This window comes from Pleurodeles waltl, chromosome 12 (genome assembly GCF_031143425.1).
Source record: "Pleurodeles waltl isolate 20211129_DDA chromosome 12, aPleWal1.hap1.20221129, whole genome shotgun sequence".
NCBI classification, from domain to species: domain Eukaryota; kingdom Metazoa; phylum Chordata; class Amphibia; order Caudata; family Salamandridae; genus Pleurodeles; species Pleurodeles waltl.
In genome coordinates this window covers 639200668-639222174 of record NC_090451.1, presented here as the reverse complement: position 1 = coordinate 639222174, position 21507 = coordinate 639200668, and the positions used below count along the sequence as shown (strand labels likewise).

The 21507-nt window shown below is 43.1% G+C and overlaps 1 protein-coding gene across 8 annotated transcripts in view; it reads right to left on the bottom strand.

Moving 5' to 3' along the window:
• The window catches only part of GATAD2B (GATA zinc finger domain containing 2B), a 269461-nt gene that overhangs the window by 83705 nt on the left and 164249 nt on the right, over positions 1-21507 (bottom strand). For all 8 annotated transcript variants that reach the window (XM_069218181.1, XM_069218183.1, XM_069218175.1 and 5 more), the window contains exon 3: positions 2835-2964. In XM_069218181.1, coding sequence (XP_069074282.1) covers positions 2835-2964 — 130 coding nt within the window. The remainder of the gene's footprint in view (positions 1-2834; positions 2965-21507) is intronic.

Sequence of the window (21507 nt, the reverse complement as noted above, 5' to 3'; positions counted from 1 at the left end):
GCTGCTGAGAGGCTCCTCTGGTGCGGACCCTACCTCTCCCCCTAAAAGATCTATAGGGATGGGAAGAGGCAGGTTGCTGATATCTTCCCCGAAAGGAAGAGGAGGAAGAGCCACGCCCAAATCCACGAAACCTCCTGAAAAATCTGGAAGAGGCCGTGGAAGAAGGAGCTTGGAGCCCTAACGACTTAGCCGTGGCCCTGCTTTCCTTAAAACGTTCCAAGGCCGAATCAGCCTTGGCTCCAAACAGTTTGTCCCCATCAAACGGGAGATCCAACAATGTGGACTGTACATCTGCAGAAAAGCCCGAGTTACGGAGCCAGGCCTGTCTCCTTGCCACCACAGTTGTGCCCATTGCTCTGGCTACCGAGTCGGTGGTATCCAGTCCCGTCTATATAATCTGGGTCGCAGCAGCCTGGGCATTTGAAACAAGATCCAAAAGACCCTGGGGAAGCTCTGTAAACGATGAGGAAATGTCATCCATCAGAGCATGAATATACCTCCCCAGGATACAGGTTGCATTGGTGGCTTTTAACGCCAGACTGCAGGACGAAAAAATCTTCTTGGACTGCGCCTCTAGTTTCTTTGAATCTCTGTCCCCAGGCACCGTCGGGAAAGAACCAGGCGCTGACTTGGATGAACAGGAGGCCTGCACCACCAAGCTCTCCGGCGTAGGGTGCCTAGATAGAAAACCAGGGTCAGTCGGAGCCGCCCGATACCTCCTGGCCACAGCTCTGTGAACTGCTGGGGAAGATGCCGGCCTCTTCCACACCTCTAACACCGGATCCAGCAGAGCGTTATTAAATGGCAAAAGAGGCTCCGCCGTAGCTGAGGCCGGATGTAGCACCTCTGTTAAAAGGTTTTGTTTAGCCTCCACCACCGGCAAAGGCAGATCCAAAAAACTAGCTGCCTTCCGTACCACTGCATGAAAGGAAGCAGCCTCCTCAGTATATTCTCCCGGGGACGAAAGATCCCACTCAGGGGAAGTGTCCAGCCCACTGGCCGACTCCAGACCACGCAGCCCATCACCCGAGTCCTCTAGCTCTCCTTCCTCCAGGGCTCGTTGGTACTCCTGCTCCTCTAATACACGGAGAGCACGTCTCCTCGAATGAAGTCGTTGTTCAATACGCGGAGTCGACAATGCCTCCGCCGAAGTCGAAGATCGGCGCCGATCTTCAGAAGCCACTGACGCCGCGTCCGGCGCCACAGGTAACTTCGCCGCCGACGAAAGAGCAGCTGAAGCAGATGGACCCACCGGAGTCACAGGCCGAAATCCCGACGTCGACGGGATGGAAATCCCCGGGGCCAATTATTCTGAAGCCACCGGCGCCGACACTGGCGCCGAGCCCACGTTCCCAAAAGGGAGAAAGGGCATAAAGGGTGCCGGCCGAAGAGGCGCAGGATCACCCAAAGAAAAGGCCAAAGGCCCAGCCGGAGCACCCCCTGGAGCCATCTGTTGGAAGATGGCATACATTGCATTCAAGAATGCGGAACTATCGGCTCCAGGGGTGGGAAAAGCCGGATACTGAGGTGCCTGTCTCGGAGGCGACCCCGACGCCGGCCTCGACGTCTGCGCCGGAGAAAACACCTGAGGCTCCAATACCTCAATCACCGACGCCTGTCCAAGGGAAGTTGGAGACGCCGGAGAGGGCAACGGCGTCGAAGGATGCGGCGTAACCGTGGGACTGATCTCCCATGTCCTTCGGCGCCGATCCGAAGACCTGGAACGAGTCTCCTTCGAATGACGCCGAGATTCTCTACGGCGCCGGGAGTCTCGATGACGCCGATGTCTTGGAGAAGAAGACTTCTTGTGATGCTTCTCCTTCGATTTTGCCATAAACAGCTTCGCCTCACGTTCCTTGAGGGCCTTTGGATTCATGTGCTGGCATGAATCACAAGTCGAGACGTCGTGGTCGGAGCTCAAACACCAAAGGCAATCGGAATGAGGATCCGTCACCGACATCTTGCCTCCACACTCACGACAAGGCTTAAATCCAGACTTTCTCTGCGACATTATTACCACAGCGAAAGACTACGCAGCAAAAATACACTGTAACCTCAAAAGTAACAGTTGCTCCCTCGAAGATAACCGTTTCGAATGCACGGAAAAAAGGGAACTGACGTCCGCACGTCGTCGAGGACCTCTTATTGCCTGTATGACGTCAGACGGCGTCGCGTGGGCTAGAGTGACGTTCTCGTCGACGTGCAGAGACTAGTAAGAAGATTTCCGTCGCATGCTGGCGCCATGGGAGTATTCATTAGGTGAGGAATCCACAGGTAGTTGTATCCATCAGAATCCTATATTACCCATTGTTCCAACAGAACAAAGTAAGACATGATATCAAAGGAAACTGAGAGATCTAACACTACCAAGGCAGTTACTTGACCTTGATCTAGGCTCATCTTAATGAACTCTGGCTCCCCAAGAAGTGCTGATTCAGTGCCACAACTTGGACAAAAGTGAGATGGAGTACTGAAAACTTGGTCATGTTCTTCAAGGTAGTCCTATTTTGTTGCCACACTCTTTCTAATCTTTTGCAATTGCTCACTTCAATCCTACACTCTGCTGCAAAACCAAGGAACTGATGGCTTTGTCCTCTGGAAAGCATGAAATTTCATAGTAGTAACATGGTAATGTACATATATAGTACAGTAATGTTTCCTACATAGACTGGTTGCAAAAGAAGACTACTTTTGTTAATCTTGTGACGTGACTGAGCGGCTTTAGGATGTATCAAACTTGACAAACTCAAACATTTTATCTAGGGTTGTGGAGGTTACTGTTGGGCCTGTGAACTGCCATCCTATTCTCAAATCTTTTTTAAACAACATCTCACCTTGAACATTTCAAGATTGGCCAACTTGAGTCGGTCTTCAATGCGAGAGTAGCCACGTGGACTGGACGCCTCATTATCTGAGAGGACAATGATGTCTGGTGAGGGGGTCAGTCGTCCTCTGTCCTGGTCACTGAAAAAGGAGAAAAGAATATCAATCAGAAAGAATCATCATCATGAGTTATTAGAGAGACTACAAACCAGGAGAGTGATCTGGAAATGTCAACTCAATTATAGGAAGGTGAAAGATGGAATTACCTGGGTTCAACACATTTAGCAACAAGGTGACCTAAAAGTGGGTAAAGAAAAGAAGCCACGAGTTGAAAGAAGATGGGCTGTACTGGCAAAGCGGAAGGTGTGTCAAGTTAATAAAAGGTTTAAAGGGGAGAATCCAGAAGAGCTGGGAGGGGATAGGTGACGAGGAGGGTGCGAAAGCTAGAGAAATAATGGGTTGGCAGAAGATTTGTTGTATGAAAATAACATCAGAAGTCCTACAAGGAGAGAATAGGGGCAGGAAAATCAGCAGAGGAACCCAGAAGGAGAGGAAAGGAATTGCCCAGAGACTGGTTAGCAGAGAACGGCCAGAAGAGCAACAGTTCTACAGTGGACGATTCATAAGGGAAAAAAGGGAAAAGAAGCTATAGAGTGACACACATGAATAAGAGTACAGTTAGAGAAGGTTCAAGTTGATAGAAAGTGGGCTATTAGGGAAAAAACTAAAGAAGCCATGAAGAGCTAAAAGGGACAGAATACGTGGTGTAAGTAAAGATGTGGAATACCTGAGGCTAAAAACTGTGTGGTGTAAATAAACATTATGTAGGTGAAGTACAGCCATGTCCCGCAAAAGGAACTCCAGCATGGGAGATGATGACTAAACATGTGATGGAGACTGGACTGTTTTTTGCATTTATGGCATAAATATAATGAAAAGGATCCTCATTAGTTTCCATTGGCTGGCACTTTGGATGACAGTAAATAGAATTTTCTAAGGCAATGTATGTTTGAGAAAGGAACTGAGACTATTGCATATGCTGAATAGGTGGGGAAAAATATGACAGGCAAAAACATATGAAAGAAGACTGAAAGGGAGAAAACAAGGTTATATGAAAAGAAAGGGCTGATGAATTTGCTGAAGGGGTGAGGGAACATAATATGAAGGAGACTAAGAGATTTGTGGTACATGAACCAGAACAGATGGCCTCAGCTCCTTCCATTTCGGAGGACCCTATAATTAAATACATTTTCATTAGAACACCACGTTTGCCACCCTATTAAGTGGCCACTGATCAGCTAAAGCAAACAGGTCATATCAGAAACCTCAGGTTCTGATACGCCTGCATTAGAAGGACAAGGAAACCCAACGTAGAATGATCCTCCTCCCAATTTGCTGCCTACAGAGGGGCCTGCTCCCAGTACTAAATTATAAAGAATCATCATAAAACCAGAAATGAGAGATCACATTACAATATTCGTTCAGAAGTGCATGAAACATGTCACTAAGCAATATGCAGATCAGGAGGACAGGAATTTAAAAACCTGGGAAAAAGTGGTGAAAAACTCTCTAATATAAGAAATTGGAAAGGTTATACATCCCCTATGCATTAGTTATAAATCAGTAAGATTTATTCAGTAAGATTTAAACATTGTCATTCGCAGGACCCGACACTGCCCAATATTTTCACCCATTATGACAGCAGATCTGAGACATTTGGCTGGACAGACGCTGAATGTAATACTGCGTTTGCCCAATATCTTGAATGGCTTGACATGTATCAATCCTATGTGCCTCAATGATGATCCTTATGTGTTAAGTACCAGGTTTTGATGCCAATTAACCTCATTATTATATACAAGTCCCCTGGACTAAAATAAAACTCATTGCCTTTTCCAAAGACTATCCCGATATATTGGAAAGCCCTGATGAAAGGTATACCAGAACAGAGAACATATTGCACATAGGCCAGTTAGCACTGAATGACAGAGATCAAATGTCTTCCTGTATCCTCCCACCTGATATATAGAAAAAGTGTAGAAAAGAAAACTCTGAAGATGTTGACTGGACCAAATTTAATACTAGAGAAGATGCCCGCAAAGTTGATGGTCAAGTGCTTGATGAAATAGAAGCCTTGGCAGGCAAATTAACGGTTAGATTGCGAGAATTAGTGCCCTGTAAAAGTCTAGATTGGACAAAATTGAACAACTGTAAACAAGAAAAGGATTACAATGTAGCAGCCTTCTTCTCCAGAAGACAAAAGGTGTTCTCTGCCCATAATCGGATGGATGCTGCTGACAGAGGGGGTAGGGGGGCGGGGGACAGCAAAAAACACTCTCCAGTTGCTTTGTAGCTGGGCTCCAAGAATGTATAAGATTATTCCCCCATGGCTATGAATCAACATAGGGAGTACCACCGCTAACAGAAGTATTGGCTACTGCCAAATACTACACTGTGAGACAGGTGAACAGAACAAGGATGATAAAAACAAGGAGTTATAGAGTAAAGTGTTGTTACAGCAACTACAGCAAGAGAGAGGCAGGTCCACATTCTGGTGGGGGGAGGAGGGGTAGGAGAGACCAAGGGAATACTATGCACCACCTTACAGACCACAGAATGCTCAAATAAATATTGGGTGCCACAATTACAAAGACCCTAATCATTGGATTAAAGAGTGACTATTACTACAGAAAACTAACAGAGGGCACTCCATGTCACAAGGACATGCCCAAGGGGGATACAACTTTTTTTTTTTAACAGAGTGTCACAACAACATAATTATATGCCAAATAATGGTCCTTATGTCAAAAATTATTCTAATGACACCACTTATCAGGGACACTAACAAAACTACTGTCACAGACTAACGGATAACAGTGGCAACTGTCCCCTTGCCTGATTATGATTTTGCCAAATAGGGTGGCCCGGGAGGTAGAGAGGAACAAGTGGAAATTCCAGTGGGTCCACAAGGGCCATACGTTGAAGCAATGGCACAAGGGCAGCAGGTGAAATTCCTCCTGAACAATGCAGCCACAAATGCCTCCATTTCTCGACAAATTATCCCACATGCACTCTCCCGGGAAAATATAATACATCTGTGTAATTTTCTAATGTGGCTGTGTAAAGTCCCACCTCTGCCCCACTTACACATACCATTGGCCCAATAAATGATAATTATTGTTTTGTAATAACAGAAAAATGCACCCTTAACTTGTTGGGCATAGACTGACTTTAAAAAAATTAACATAACAATAAAATACACGAATATGGCATATATCTTGAATGTACTGAAAACTCTCCTTTTGTTACTAATGTCTATTTTGCCCGACCCCAAAATACAATATCTAATTGGGTGTTTGACGAAGTAGACAACAATGTTTGGGCTACCGGTAAGAACGATGTGAAACACCCCCACATGGTGCCTACAACAACAGATCATAGAAGGCACAGTGTTTAAAGACAACTTAGCCATGGCAACTGATGCTTATTTTACATGAAATGCAAACACGTCTTGCTCCCCATTAGTGGAGTGGGAGGCGTTTAAAGTGGTTGTTCAGGGCACAGTTATGGGAGCTACTGTGGGTACACAGAAAACGACAGCTAGTGATCTTGCCCGAGCAGAGGCCAGTCTAGGCCCACTAGAAACAGGGCCAACACTCAAAGTCTCACAAACTTCAAAATGACGGATGGCCTGAATCAAATACTCTGAGCTCTTAGAGCATCTGCATGCCTTAGATTATAGGTCATATAAGCAACAAACTGACAGTAAAGCAGACGGAACAGGAACATTGCTGGCACAGATGATAAAGGAGACGTCTGCACCCACTCCCATTCTCCAGATACTCACCCCTCAACAATCCAGTACTGACACCCAGCTTGATATTAATACAGCATTCCGCAACTTCTATACAGACTCTATTCAGGACCCACACCAATGAATAAGGTAAGGTTTCAATAATTTTTTCCATAAACTTAACCTACTCTCCCTGGAACCCAGTGAGAAACACACCCTTTCAGCACAGATTACAATGAGCGAAATATGAGAGGCTATAAAAGATCAAGCTCACAACAAATTGATGGGAACGGATGGTATTCCGGCTGAATTTTACTCTATCTACAGTAAAAGACTCTGTTCCCCAATTGGAGAAACTATATAAAGCATCCCTGGATACTGACCAACTGCCCCCAAAACAAGGCAAGCATTAGTGACCTCTCTATTAAAGCCTGGAAAACCCCAAGTCCATATGTACTCATATAGGCCACTGACACTACTAAACACTGAATACAAAATACTTGCTAAGATTCTAGCACAAGGGCTCCTCCCGTAAATACAAGAACTGAAGCACACAGATCAATGTAGATTTGTACCAAACCCGAACAAATTCCTTAATATTCGCCGGCTGTACCATATAATGGACCATGAAGATGATAGGTACCCTAAAGCTGGTTGTCTTTCCATAGACCTCCACCAGGCCTTTGATACACTACACTGGGACAATATATGTTTGCGGTTCTTGAGGGATATGGAGTCCATCCAGCCTATGTACGCCTGGTGCAGTTCCTCTAAGCCTCTCCTATGGCGAGAACACACACTGGACAATGCAATTGGACTCATACCCTATATATCAAGACACTAGACACCCTCCCCCTTATTATTTATAATGATGCTGGAACCCACTGCACAATGCCTTAGGCAGTTTGCTACAAGTTGGGGTATCAAAACAGGATCAGCGGTCGCTGATGACATCATCAAAAGACCTCAAGCGGAATCTGATGGAGGCAGCCCAGATATTCACAGATTTTGCATCCATATCAGGACTCCAAATAAACCTTAGCAAATCGACTGCATTCTCATTTAAAAAAGTAAATGTTGCGGACACTGTCATATTAGGTGATAAATCTATACAAGTGGCATTCAACACTTTTTGAATACAAATATATAGAGCTCCCCTAGATGTCTTGGACGGGAACATAAAGATAGGGATAATTTCTTTCGGATTGCAAATCCCCATCTGGATCACGCTATCACTATTGGTAGCTGGCCGGTTGGCAAGATCCAAGATAGTTATGCTGCCACGCTTATTGTACGACTTTGTAAACCTGCCAGTCATGATCCCATCCAATTATTTTAAGACACTGCACTCATTCCTGACTAACCTGGTCTGTGGTAATGGTAGATGGTGGGTAAGCTTAGTGAAATTGCAAATGCAAGCGGACCAAGAGGGAATGAGATCCCCAGATTTCAAGTCCTAAAGTATAGTAGGGCAACTGCAGTGGCTTTCATACTGGCTGGCCAGCTGAAACCTACAGGAAATAGGGTATACGCAAGCCTTGTTGAACAAAAACACACTCCTCCATTTTGTCTGCCGAGGGTCCCGCCCTCCTGGTAAATTAGCACTCCTGGGTGTAGCCCTTCAGTACAGAGCTTTATAGAGGTCTCCAGGAGCATTTACTATTACCCCTGAGACTCCTAAAGACTAAATGAGAGGGTGACATAGGAAGAGGCATTAGGGATAAACAATAGGCTTCTAGGCTAGCATATTTTAAGACGGTATCCTGAATCTCCAGATTTAAATGTATACATTAATGCACAGAGCTTATCTCACGTCACACAGATTATACATATTATATCCAAAAGCTTTACTGGCCTACCCTAGGTGCAAAACCGAGGAGGAAACGCTATTGCATATTCTTTGGAGTTGCCTCAGGATAACCACATATTGGTCTCAAATTGGAACAATACTTTCAGAGGTGACGGAGAGAGATGTATGCTGAACAGCAGACTCCTGTATATTAGGGCTATTCCCATACACTAAGGGAACAAAGGTGAAATCACGATTTGCCGATTTAGCATTAATATTAGCGACGCGATTAATAACCAAATGCTGGAAAGTCACAACAACACCTACAATAGAACTGTGGATGGAAGAAGTAGAGGAGTGTGCAGAAAGCACAGCACTCCGCAGGAAGGAATATAGGGGGCTGTGAAAAAAAACAATAGTGATAGAATGGGAAACTCTCTTGGAGGCCTTTCAAGCAGTCGCTGATATAGACACAGCGGATGTGTAACAATCCATCCACAAACTCATGGTTTCATGCTCTACTGCTAAGGCCAAGATGTAATTGACAGTACAACAGCCGAAACAGGATTGTATGACTCACATAGAGATCAGGTAACACTTGTTGTAGGTCCCTTGTCACTGATAACCAATATAAGTCTTGTCCAACAACCGACTGTTACACTACACGATGGAGGGGTTGGTGCCTAAAGCCGTAATACGATCACACTGAGGAATAGATGTCAAGTTACGGGGGGGAAGAGAAAATGTTTACCATTGTATAGTTAACACTAATAAGTGGCCTCTAAACAATTGTATTGTAGTCTTACTATATGGTTATGGCATTGCTCAACATTGTACACAGAATACAGATTTGTACTTCCAGCAATATGGTGCTGGTTAAGTGTATGTAATCCGCTGTCTGTTGTCTGACAAGGAGTTGTAAGTTCATATAACAGTTACAAGACCCACATGCTAAAAAGCAATAAAAATGTGTTTAAAAAAAAAAGAATGATGTGAGACACATGACAATAGCACCTGTACAAACAACAGTGAAACAAAATGTTTCTCTTTCACTAGTGTCACAGTATAAAATATTACCAGAAGGAGAAAGGGGGGTGGAAGAGTTTCCCGTGCAATAGCCCAATTTTCCCTGTATTAAAAAAAGAATGATGACCCCACGAAGGAAGATGTCTGGAGGTTAGTGGTTGACCTCCGGGAGATCTACAAAATAGTGGAACCACGTTTCCCTGTGGAACATAATATTGCCAACGTGTTAGATGACATTTCTCCTGCTGCATGTTACTTTTCTGTCATTGATTTGAAAAATGTCTTTTTTCCATTCCTCACCAGAAAAGACTCACAATACCTATTCATTTTTTATGTTTAAAAAAAATCGCTCTTACTGTATAACATGTATCCCATACGGCTTCATGGAAATCCCCTCCATTTATCCACAGGCACTAAAAGCACAACCAGACATTTTTCAGTTGACACCAAACACAACTCTCATACAATACGTAGATAATATATTGACCAGCACCAGCAAAACAGACTCTGCTTCTGACACCATTGCATTACTAAATTTCCTGCTACACATGGCCACAAGCTATCTCCCATATTGCAATTTGTTCAAAAAGAGGTTGTCTATTGAGGACACCTCCTGTCAAAGGGAGAAAGGAGACCTGACCCTCAAAGAGTGAAAGCTATATTGAATATTCAACCCCCGATGACACAACAAGTACGAGCCTTTCTGGGTATGGCAGGTTACTGCAGACAATGGATCCCTAACTTTTCCCTTCTTTCCAAACCCCTGCTAAACCTCACAAATAAAGATACCCCACAACATTTACCATGGTTAACTGAACATCAGTATAGTTTTCTGCAAATCAAACTCCTCTTGGAATGTGTGACTATACTAAATAATTGAATCTTTTTGAATATGAACAAAATAGATGCACACTTGCTGTACTTACACAGCCACAGGGTAAAAGGAAAAGACCCTGCGCTTGTATTCCCATCAACTTACACATGGTTTCTCAAGCCTTACAAGCATGTCTGCGTGCAACTGCAGCAGCACCAGGTGTTTCTCTAAAACAAGCCGAAATACTGATTCTAGGACACAAAGAACATCTGTATGTAGCTCACTCTGTAGATATATTGTTAAACAAAACGCGAACTCAACATTTGACAAATGCCAGACTAACACATTAGGAGTTGTATTGGTTCAGTCTTCATGTTACCATACATCAATATAACACACTTAATCCAGTGACTCTCTTGCCCCTTCCCCAGATTGATACTGACATTCCCTATGATTGAGTAGTGATCACAGAAGAACAGACCAGATGGAGAATAGATTTACAGGATACACCGATAGAAGAAAGAGATGGTGACTTATGGGTTGATTACTCCTGCTTTAATCTTAAGGATGGGACACCCACTGCAGCCTATGCTGTTACCACCTTACACAATGTCACTGAAACATGTAGACTATTCAAATTTACGGCACAAGCAGGTGAGTTAATAGCATTAAAAGGAGTGTGAGATCTGGATTAATTGTGAAATATATATATATATATATATATATATATATATATATATATATATATATATATATATAATATAAGTATATATATATTTATATACTGATAGCCAATATGCGTTTGGAGTTGCAAATAATTTTGGGAGGCTAGGGCAGAAATATATTTTCTCACAAGGAATAAAAATACAACATGGTCCGTTGATTGTTAAATTATCGAATCCCCTATCATTGCCAAAAAAAAGTAGTTATTATCAAATGTAATGCACACAAAAATATATTAGATGGCATAGGCAAAAGGAATGCTTTTGCTAATGAGTGAGCCAAACAGACTGCACAGAATGTTTTGTCATTAACATACATTTCCCACAGAATTTTTATTGAAGGGAAAGAAAGTGCATTTGACTTCAGTGATAGGGTGATAGCAAATCTGCAAAACAAAGTAAGCAGCTGCAGAAGAGATACTATATGGCAACAATATAGTACTCTGGGGAATGGCTGTTGGAAAGATTAAATTGGTTATTGATTAACTGTAACTGACAAACTGTTATATCCTATGACACTGATGATGCATGGCCCTTCCCATTTGAGAAGAGATTACATTATGAACAGCATGAAACTGTTTCGAGAAAACACTATTATATGGCTATTTTCAGACACAAAATGCATGGTATGCACACAGTATAATACCAGTAAAGGAATGTGTACCCCTACAGGGCATTTTGCACCTGCTGAGGCATCCTTTGAACGTTTGCAAATGGACTTTGTTGAGCTGCCACCTACAAATAGGTACTGCTATGTACTGATTGTGGTATGTATGTTCAGCAAGAGGATCGAAGGCTACTATGTGATGCAATGCTATGACCACAGCTAAATGCTTGCTCAAACAATTATTGCCACGCTTTGGTGTGCCCCAGATGATTTCAAGTGATAATGGGGTGCACTTTGTTAATACGGAAATAGAACTGGTCGGCAATGGAATGGGAGTACAACAGAAGTTTCATTTGATGCATCACCCCGAAGCAGCTGGTGCCACTGAAAGGAGAAATGCCATCCAGAAGGCTAAGACAGCTAAAACATGTGCAGAATCCACACTGACTTGGGAGGATACTTTGCTACTTGCACTTATTAGTATGTGAACTACACCATATGCTGTAACACGTCCCAATCCACAATAAATAGTGACTGGACGGCCCTTCAACTGTTGGTTGAGGGGCTGAGGGGTTGAGGTCCCAAAAACATTGCTATCCACACAAATTACTGATACACTGCTCCAAGAGTATTGTGTTGAAATAATAAAACATCTTTCTGCCATGAATAAACAGTTGAAAGACCCCTTGCCATTACCTCTGCAGGGACCTGGACACATTTTTCAACCTGGCAAATGGCTAACGGTTAAGAACCTTCAGAGATCTAACTGTTTACAACCACACTGGAAGGGCCCACACAAGTTCTGCTGGCAACACAAACAGACATGAAGTGCACAGGATCTAAGAACTGAATTCATGCCTCAAATGTGAAAGGAGCTTCCTTGCCTCAGACCTCGCCAACAGCAGCACACAGTTTTGCCCCAGTGACTGTGCCAACTCCGTCCATTAAGGACGCTAGATACAACCTACACCCACCCCCTATAGTAAGTCCATCTTCCTGACCCAATTAACAATAGTATACTATCAGGTCCAGAGCCGCAAAGGACTAGCGACCTCTCACAGACTAGTGATGGTGAAGAATAGGGAGCAAAGGGGTACAACTCCTCAAGAGGAGCAATCAGGATAAAAAGGAACCATGCTAAAAACGAAACTGTGCATACCGTTTGCCCTCATCATCATCACTACCCTAACAGCTGTCGTCATCTACTTGTATGATCTTTACTTCCCAAAATTACTGGGTTTAAACCCACCACGATCACTGACAATCTGCAAGGCCACCGTGCTAAAGAGTACCATGAAAGCATTGCCATACAAATAATGAACGCCTCAAGGAATTAAATGCCTCAGAGATTGTTGGATCTGTCTAAAACTTCCTTACGTAACACAGCATTGGATACCTTTGCTGCCTTTGAGTCTGGTGCTTAATGGTTCTGGTTATAGTCTGTTTAAAGCAGTGATCATCTGGTTTTCTCGCCCGAAGGGTACTGATGTCAGGTGCAAATACAGAGATAAAACAGTGATCCATTGAGAGGTTCCATCAGAGGCGAAGGTTCCCCCTAAAGGGACACCTTCAATTATAGTGTCATGAGTAAAAGATATAAACAATTAATCCTAGAGAAGAATAATTTGATTGCCAAAACCTCCCCCTTATTTAACAATACCTCAGCTTTATTGGTAAGAAGAGGACACGGGCAGTTCTGTCTTGCATCAAATGGATCACAAGAGATGGGATGGAGTAACTGAACCCATGTATTCATTCTGGCCAATGCCTCTTGGCTAGTGTTATCAGTAGCAGCAGCAGGGGAGGGCCTTTGTTTTGTCTGTGGATAGAAAGCATACCCTTGGCTGCCCAAGAGATGGGGAGGGTCTTGTTATTTGGGCCGAGTACATCCCCATATTAGACACAATTCTAAGGAACATGTCAGCAAATATCTGTTAACAAAACATTTAGCTAGAGGGAGCAGAGAAAGAGATCATACAAATACTTCAGCCCAGGAGTTTGGTGATTTGGCACTAGGAATACTACCTATGCTAGGGGTAGCAACAAAATGTAGAAGAATCAGACAACTGGGCCATCTGTTGGAAGCAATAATAAATAAAAGAACATGCACCCTTGATAATATAACAGTAGAAATGGTAGCCATAAGACAGGTAATTCTCCATAATTGCATGGGACCCAATATGCTCCTTGCTGAGAAAGGGGGTGTTTGTAAAATGATACACACTGAATGTTGCACATATATACCCAATAATGTTGCAAATGTTTATAAAGCCATAGCATATTTACATGACATAATGATACAAGTACATATTTTGGTGACCGAATGCTGTGGGATGATATATCTTCAGTACTTAGAGCTTGGGGTTGAACTATATTAAAGGTAACATTAGTTATAGTTATTACAATGTTAGCTATTTGTTTATATGGACATATGCTTACTGTTTGCTGTCAGACATGTACCAACTTGTGCATAACCCCACCAAGTAATGTTCATGTTTCAAGTGTCATGATACAGCAGGAAGAAGTGACTGCACTATTGCAAATAATTATTAAATAGCAAAATTATAAAAACATTTTGAACAGTTGTTCAAAAGGTGGTTTGTGATAGCATAAATGAGATACTGAACAGCTGTCCTTCTTGTTATTGTATTCGTGATTTCATGAAACTAGCAGCTGTAAAAACCCTGGCTTTTGCAGTTAGGACAAGTGTAAAAGCCCTTAAACTGTTTACTCTTGTCAGCCTCTCCTTTTGTTTAAGGACAGAAGGATTAGGTAGATAAGAGGTAGATGAGAAAGAACGACAAACAGCAGATGTCGAAATTCACACCTGTCCTCAGCATTGTGAAAATGTAGTCATGTTTTGGTAAGATTCCTGTCAATATTTTACTTCAGTATAAATTGCATAATCTATTATGCGCATGCAGGTCTGACTACTTCAATAAATGTCAATGATGATCATGTTGCATAAGTAGATCACACAAGCAGCATCTATTGGAGTATACTTTGAAAGCAGACTGCTTTGTATCTCTCACGCTTAAGCTTAAATAAATGTACCTCCATAACTGATTGATGTCTCTTCTTAACAGACAAGTGTATTTGATTTGTGTGTTTACAATGAATCATGTGGGAAAGGAGACAAGAACAGGAGACATTGGAAGGTTAATACACAAGCAGAGCCAAAGCCAGTGGAATTACTGGACAAATGCAGTTTAAAAAGTAGTCAAACAGGGAAAAAAAAAAAAATGTGGTTCATGATTAAGGTCAGATTAGCTATAAGGTTGAAAGTCATGGAATTATAGTGGCACCCAGAAAATAATAAGTATGTAAAATGTATTAACAGGCTCAGACTCATTGAGTAAGGAAAAAAGAGAAGACTAGGGACGAGCAGGGGTGTGGAATTTAATAAAATATCTACTTGTCCATGGAACCGGTTGCTTCATAAATCTACTTGCCCTGTGAAATAAACGTGTCCCTTTCGTGCCCTGCAGGGAGGGACAAACTACAGCAGAAATCTCATTATATAAACGTTCTGATAATGGCCGTTCTGATTTTGCCAGGGCTCATACTATAGTAGGGTTTGAATTCTAGCAACGTCCTTTTGGCACCTTTCAACAGATCTATACTGGGGCTGGAGGTAGCATTAAGCAATAGTTCCAGGGTTGGAATGCCCTTTTGAGTACGGGAAAACCTAGCAAATTGCATGTTTTATGGATTTTCACCAGCTCTTCTCTAAGCTTTTCCCATACTGAGAAAAGCTGGAAACTTACTCCTGACAACAGCAGAAGTAAAAAGTCTGCCATGCTTGGAAAAAAGTGGTTGGAGGGAAAATGAACTCGTAAACGCTCAACAGATGTTTGAATGAACAAATCTACATCTGCATATTTGCTCCTGCTAAAAAGCAGTTCACAAATATTTTCTAGGAGTATGATTTCCTGGCCTACTTCTGTAAATTCTTGTGAATTAATGAAAGTCGTAAATCTGCACAAATGAAAGGACATATACCATGGGTGCAATTTTGTAACTTCCTTTAGGAACTAGGCCCTTTATTAGGTATGGAGTTAACCAAGACCATTTGTTTTTATTAAAATGTTATCTCTCTGTCTATTCATCGACTGTCTTCCACTCTTTCACAATGAGCATATCTGCACACAACACAGTTTTGTTAAGTGCCAGGGACTTCTGTGGCAATGTGTGCTTTTCAAGACCCAAAAATATTAATGCTTTTTGCCATTGTTAGTTATAATGGTGAGGGCCTGGCAGCTCACGCATTGTTTTACAAAAACCATATCAAAACAAGACACACATTGACAAAACCAAAAGTCTGACCACCAATATCAGAAATATTAGCTTTGCCAATGCTTGTTTATTTTCATGTTTCCCATTATCCTGTTGAAACTGGTTGCACTGATTTTTTCATTATGAATATTTTGGGGAAATACTAGCATGCATCCACAAATTTCACTAAATGATGCTTCAAAGAAATGCTACCTACAATTTCACAGTAGTTTAGCAAAATGCTTTTTCCCCCAGTTTCTTTTTTTTTTGGGAACATTTTATTTTGAAAGCAAAGGATCATCAATCTTGCTTTCAAGCTTCTGCAGATATTTCCATCTGATTGGAGAGCTTTCTGGAAGCATTGTATGTTGCCTCATATTGTTAAACTTTGAAAATGTGTGTACTCATTTTTACACTGGTACTACTGTCAGTCCACACTTCCAACATTTTCTTAGAGTACTCACCCTAATAAGAAAGGCTTTGTATTAATGAACCAAAAATACAAGTTTGAAAAGCATTAATATATAAACACACATAATACCTTAACTGCAGACAATGCCCTTCCCTGGTCTATAATGTGGTAGTGTAAACTGACAGCCAAACTGTTTGTGCAGGAGTAGGTTGGCCCTACTTGTCCCAAGGACACAATGAACATAAAAACTAATTTGTTTGACCTCAAACAATATGCCCTGGGAGTTGGGCTGTAGTAATTCCACACCCCTGTACAATGACTATACAGATGCCCAACAAGAAAGGAAAAGATGGGTTTTCTAATAGAAAGACAACTAGGGCTGGATCCATTCCCTGGTACCAACAACATAGTGACTGCTCAGAAAAGCAATCAGGTAAATAGATCAATTAGCAAAGACCAAGTCAGGAGAAGGTTTGTTACCATGGATCCACTGGTACAGGATGGAGCATAAGGTTTACCAGGCACAGAAGATCACGAGAACAGAGACACATGGGACGACTGGTTAACAGATGGCCAGACCAAAAAAGCGACAAAAGGAATGGAATTACGAACAATAGATTCAAAGCTGAATTACAAGAATGGAAAAAGTTCAGAAAAGTGAGAAGGCAAAAGAAAATGCACTAACAGAAGGACTGACCAGTAGAGTGATGTGGGCAGGAGAAGACATATCAGCAGACAGATGAGAATATTAAGATGTCAAGGGAAATGTGGTTTCCTGACAAACATCAGGAGACAGAAGGCAGTATAAGATGTATTACAAAATAAAGAATCAAAGATAAATGGGGGAAATGTTTGGAAAAAGGCTAACTAGAAGCATGATGATAAGGGAAAAGCTGGGTTGGTAAGTACAGATCAGGAAAATTAACAGGGAAGAAAAGATGGTTTGGGGTAAGTACTAACCAGAAGTATAAGGAACCAAGAGTAGACAGGAGGTCAGGCACAGACTCAGAGCTATGTGGTGTGAAACTACTATTTGCCAGAAATAGATTTGCAAACCAACTAACAGGGAAAAGTTGAAGTTAGCATCTCCAGACCAGAAAAATGTTAAGAAGGTGGAAAGTGGTTAAACTGTGCAGATCAAAAGAGAAAAAATGATTACTATGAATTTTTACTACTTTGGGAAACCTATCATCCATTAAACAGAAATAAAACACACTTACGAAATAGATTGCAATATTGGACAGAAAAATTAGCCAGCAGAAATTCATACACCATATTGTTGCCAAAATGAAAAAGTAAATTCACCAAAGAGAGATTCAACAACCAACCACAACTATAAATAAAGGGGAAAATGTTTAGCAACTTTATGGTGGAAGAATATCTACAGTTGATGCTATTTAATCCAGAAATATTAGCATTATGAGAAGCTTGCCACCACACCGATTCATGGTATCTGCACAATTTTCAAAAGCAAACTCACCAAAAAGTTTATTCATTGCTGTCAAGTTATGGAAGATATACGTTTCCAAATACTCCCATGGGTTGTGTGAGGAACTAGAGAGAAACACCCAATTTGATATGACCACAGTGGTTTCTCAAAGACTTTCAACGCCTCGAATTCCAAATTAATTGCAACAAGTGTACTGTGTTCCTTCACCAGGAACCAGCAAAAACAGTGCAAGCCAAACACTATAGAACCCTTTGATAAAAGTGCCAAATTAAACTTTGTTTTGCACCTTCTATTTTATCCAGCATTGTGACCTTTCCTTTTGAATATGGTTGCTAGTGACAGTTGGGAAGTTTGAGTTGCAAAGGAACATCATTACTTTCTCTATTCAAGGCTGAGGGTTTCACCTGTTGAGCTGATGCATATTTTGCTTTGAAAAATCTTCATCACCCTGCAGCAATTGTCCAGCTCTGACCTGGGAGGGGCTAAGAAAATTCACACATTGTGTGATGGCACAGGAAAATCTATAGGCAGCATATTGCACTTTAGCTAGTAGGGTAAGTCTTAAGGTCACCAGGTCCAGGATTGAATGAAATAAGATAAAGTGGGTAAGGCTCCGGTTATTTTAACCGGTTCTGTGCCGAGGACGTAGTGGTTACGTCCTTCGGCACAGTGCTGCTGTGCCGAGGACGTAACCATTACGTCCTCGGCACACAGCCCAGAGGGAGCGCTCTCGCTCCCTCTGTGTGCTTCCCCCCACACCCCCAAAGGCAGGGATGGAAGGGGCAGCACTTCCCCTCCCACCCCGACCCCCCCCATCCCCTCCTCTTAACCCCCTCTGTGACATCAGCACGCGAGCGCGCGCTGTTTGTCACAGAGCCTCCCCCATCACGCTGGAAGCTCAGCTTTCAGCGCGATCGAAAGAGAAATGCTTTGCATTTCTCTTTCGATCACGTGGGGGAGGACCGGAGAGGCTTCAAAGGGAAGGAAATGTATTTCCTTCCCTTTGAAGTCTCTCCAAGCGTTTCAAAAGCCGGATTTCTTGCAATCCGGCTTTTGAAACGCCCACTAGACACCAGGGATGTCTTTTTTTGTGTGGAAATTGTCATAAGGGAGCGACCCCTTGGGCAAGGGTCGCTCCCAGGGGGGCATTTTTTTGAAGGCCTTTTCTGCCCCCCTGGGGGCAGATCGGCCTCTTATTAGGCCGAGGACAGAAACCTCTAGGCACCAGGGATAAAAAAAACTTTTTTTTTTTTGTTTTTTTGTTTTTTGTTTTAGGTGTGGGGAGCGACCCCTTAGGCAAGGGTCGCTCCCATAGGGGGCAAATTATATTTAGGCCATTTCTGCCCCCCTTGGGGGCAGACTGGCCTATTTTTATAAGGCCAATCTGCCCCCAAGGGGGGCAGAAACCACTAGACACCAGGGAGTTTTTTGTTGTTGTTTGTTTTTCACATAAGGGGAGCGACCTCTTAGGCAAGGATCGTTCCCCTGGGGGGCAAATTTCTTTTAGGCCATTTCTGACCCCCATGGGGGCAGATCAGCCTATTTTAATTAGGCCGATCTGCCCCCAAGGGGGGCAGAAACCACTAGGCACCGGGGATTTTTTGTTGTTGTTGTTGTTTTACAGATGGGGAGCGTCCCCTTAGGCAAGGGTCGCTCCCCTGGAGGGGCAAATTGTATTTAGGCCATTTCTGCCCGCTTTGGGGGCAGATCAGCCGATTTTAGGTCAATCTGCCCCCAAGGGGGGCAGAAACCACTAGGCACCAGGGATCTTTTTTTTTGCGCCGTCACGCAAGGAGAGCGACCTTGTAGGCAAGGGCGCTCCCCGGGGGGGGGGGGGGGGGGGCAAATTTATTTTAGGCCATTTCTGCCCCCCCCTGGGGGCAGAAACCTCTAGGCGCCAGGGCAATTTTTTTTTTTTTGTTTTGTTTTTTTAGAGATGGGGAGCGACCCCTTAGGCAAGGGTCGCTCCCCTGGAGGGGCAAATTGTATTTAGGCCATTTCTGCCCGCTTTGGGGGCAGGTTGGCAGATTTTAGGTTGGGGCAAAAACCACTAGGCACCAGGGATTTATTTTAGGCCATTTCTGCCCCCCCTGGGGCCGGCTGAGCTAGAGGCCAAAATACACAGGTAGGCACTTTGCAAAAAACACCTCTGTTTTCTGTGAAAAAATGTGATGTGTCCACATTGTGTTTTGGGCCCTTTCCTTTCGTGGGCGCTAGGCCCACCCACAAAAGTGAGGTACCATTTTTATCGGGAGACTTGGGGGAACGCTGGGTGGAAGGAAATGTGTGGCTCCTCTCAGATTCCAGAACTTTCTGTCACCGAAATGTGAGGAAAATGTGTCTTTTTAGCCAAATTTTGAGGTTTGCAAAGGATTCTGGGTAACAGAACCTGGTCAGAGCCCCACAAGTCACCCCATCTTGGATTCCCCTAGGTCTCTAGTTTTCAAAAATGCACAGGTTTGGTAGGTTTCCATAGGCGCCGGCTGAGCTAGGGGCCAAAATCTACAGGTAGGCAGTTTGCAAAAAACACCTCTGTTTTCTTTAAAAAAATTTGATGTGTTCACGTTGCGTTTTGGGGCATTTCCTGTTGCGGGCGCTCGGCCTACCCACACAAGTGAGGTACCATTTGTATCGGGAGACTTGGGGGAACGCTGGGTGGAAGGAAATTTGTGGCTCCTCTCAGATTCCAGAACTTTCTGTCACCGAAATGTGTGGAAAATTTGTTTTTTTAGCCTAATTTTGAGGTTTGCAAAGGATTCTGGGTAACAGAACCTGGTCAGAGCCCCACAAGTCACCCCATCTTGGATTCCCCTAGGTCTCTAGTTTTCAAAAATGCACAGGTTTGGTAGGTTTCCCTAGGTACCGGCTGAGCTAGGGGCCAAAATCTACAGGTAGGCACTTTGCAAAAAACGCCTCTGTTTTCTGTAAAAAAAAAGTGGGATGTGTCCACGTTCCATCTTGGGGCATTTCCTGTTGCGGGCGCTAGGCCTACCCACACAAGTGAGGTACCAATTGTATCGGGAGACTTGGGGGAACGCTGGGTGGAAGGAAATTTGTGGCTCCTCTCCGATTCCAGAACTTTCTGTCACCGAAATGTGTGGAAAATTTGTTTTTTTAGCCTAATTTTGAGGTTTGCAAAGGATTCTGGGTAACAGAACCTGGTCAGAGCACCACAAGTCACCCCATCTTGGATTCCCCTAGGTCTCTATTTTTCAAAAATACACAGGTTTGGTAGGTTTTCTTAGGTGCCGGCTGAGCTAGGGGCCAAAATCTACAGGTAGGCACTTGGCAAAAAACACCTCTGTTTTCTGTCAAAAAATAGGATATGTCCACGTTGTGTTTTGGGGCATTTCCTGTTGCGGGCGCTAGGCCTACCCACACAAGTGAGGTATCATTTGTATCGGGAGACTTGGGGGAACATAGAATAGCAAAACAAGTGTTATTGCCCCTTGTCTTTCTCTACATTTATTCCTTACAAATATAAGAGAGTGTGTAAAAAAGACGTCTATTTGAGAAATGCCCTGTAATTCACATGCTAGTATGGGTACCCCGGAATTCAGAGATGTGCAAATAACCACTGCTCCTTAACACCTTATCTTGTGCCCATTTTGGAAATACAAAGGTTTTCTTGATAGCTATTTTTTACTCTTTATATTTCAGCAAATTAATTGCTGTATACCCAGTATAGAATGAAAACCCACTGCAGGGTGCAGGTCATTTATTGGCTCTGGGTACCTAGGGTTCTTGATGAACCTACAAGCCCTATATATCCCCGCAACCAGAAGAGTCCAGCAGA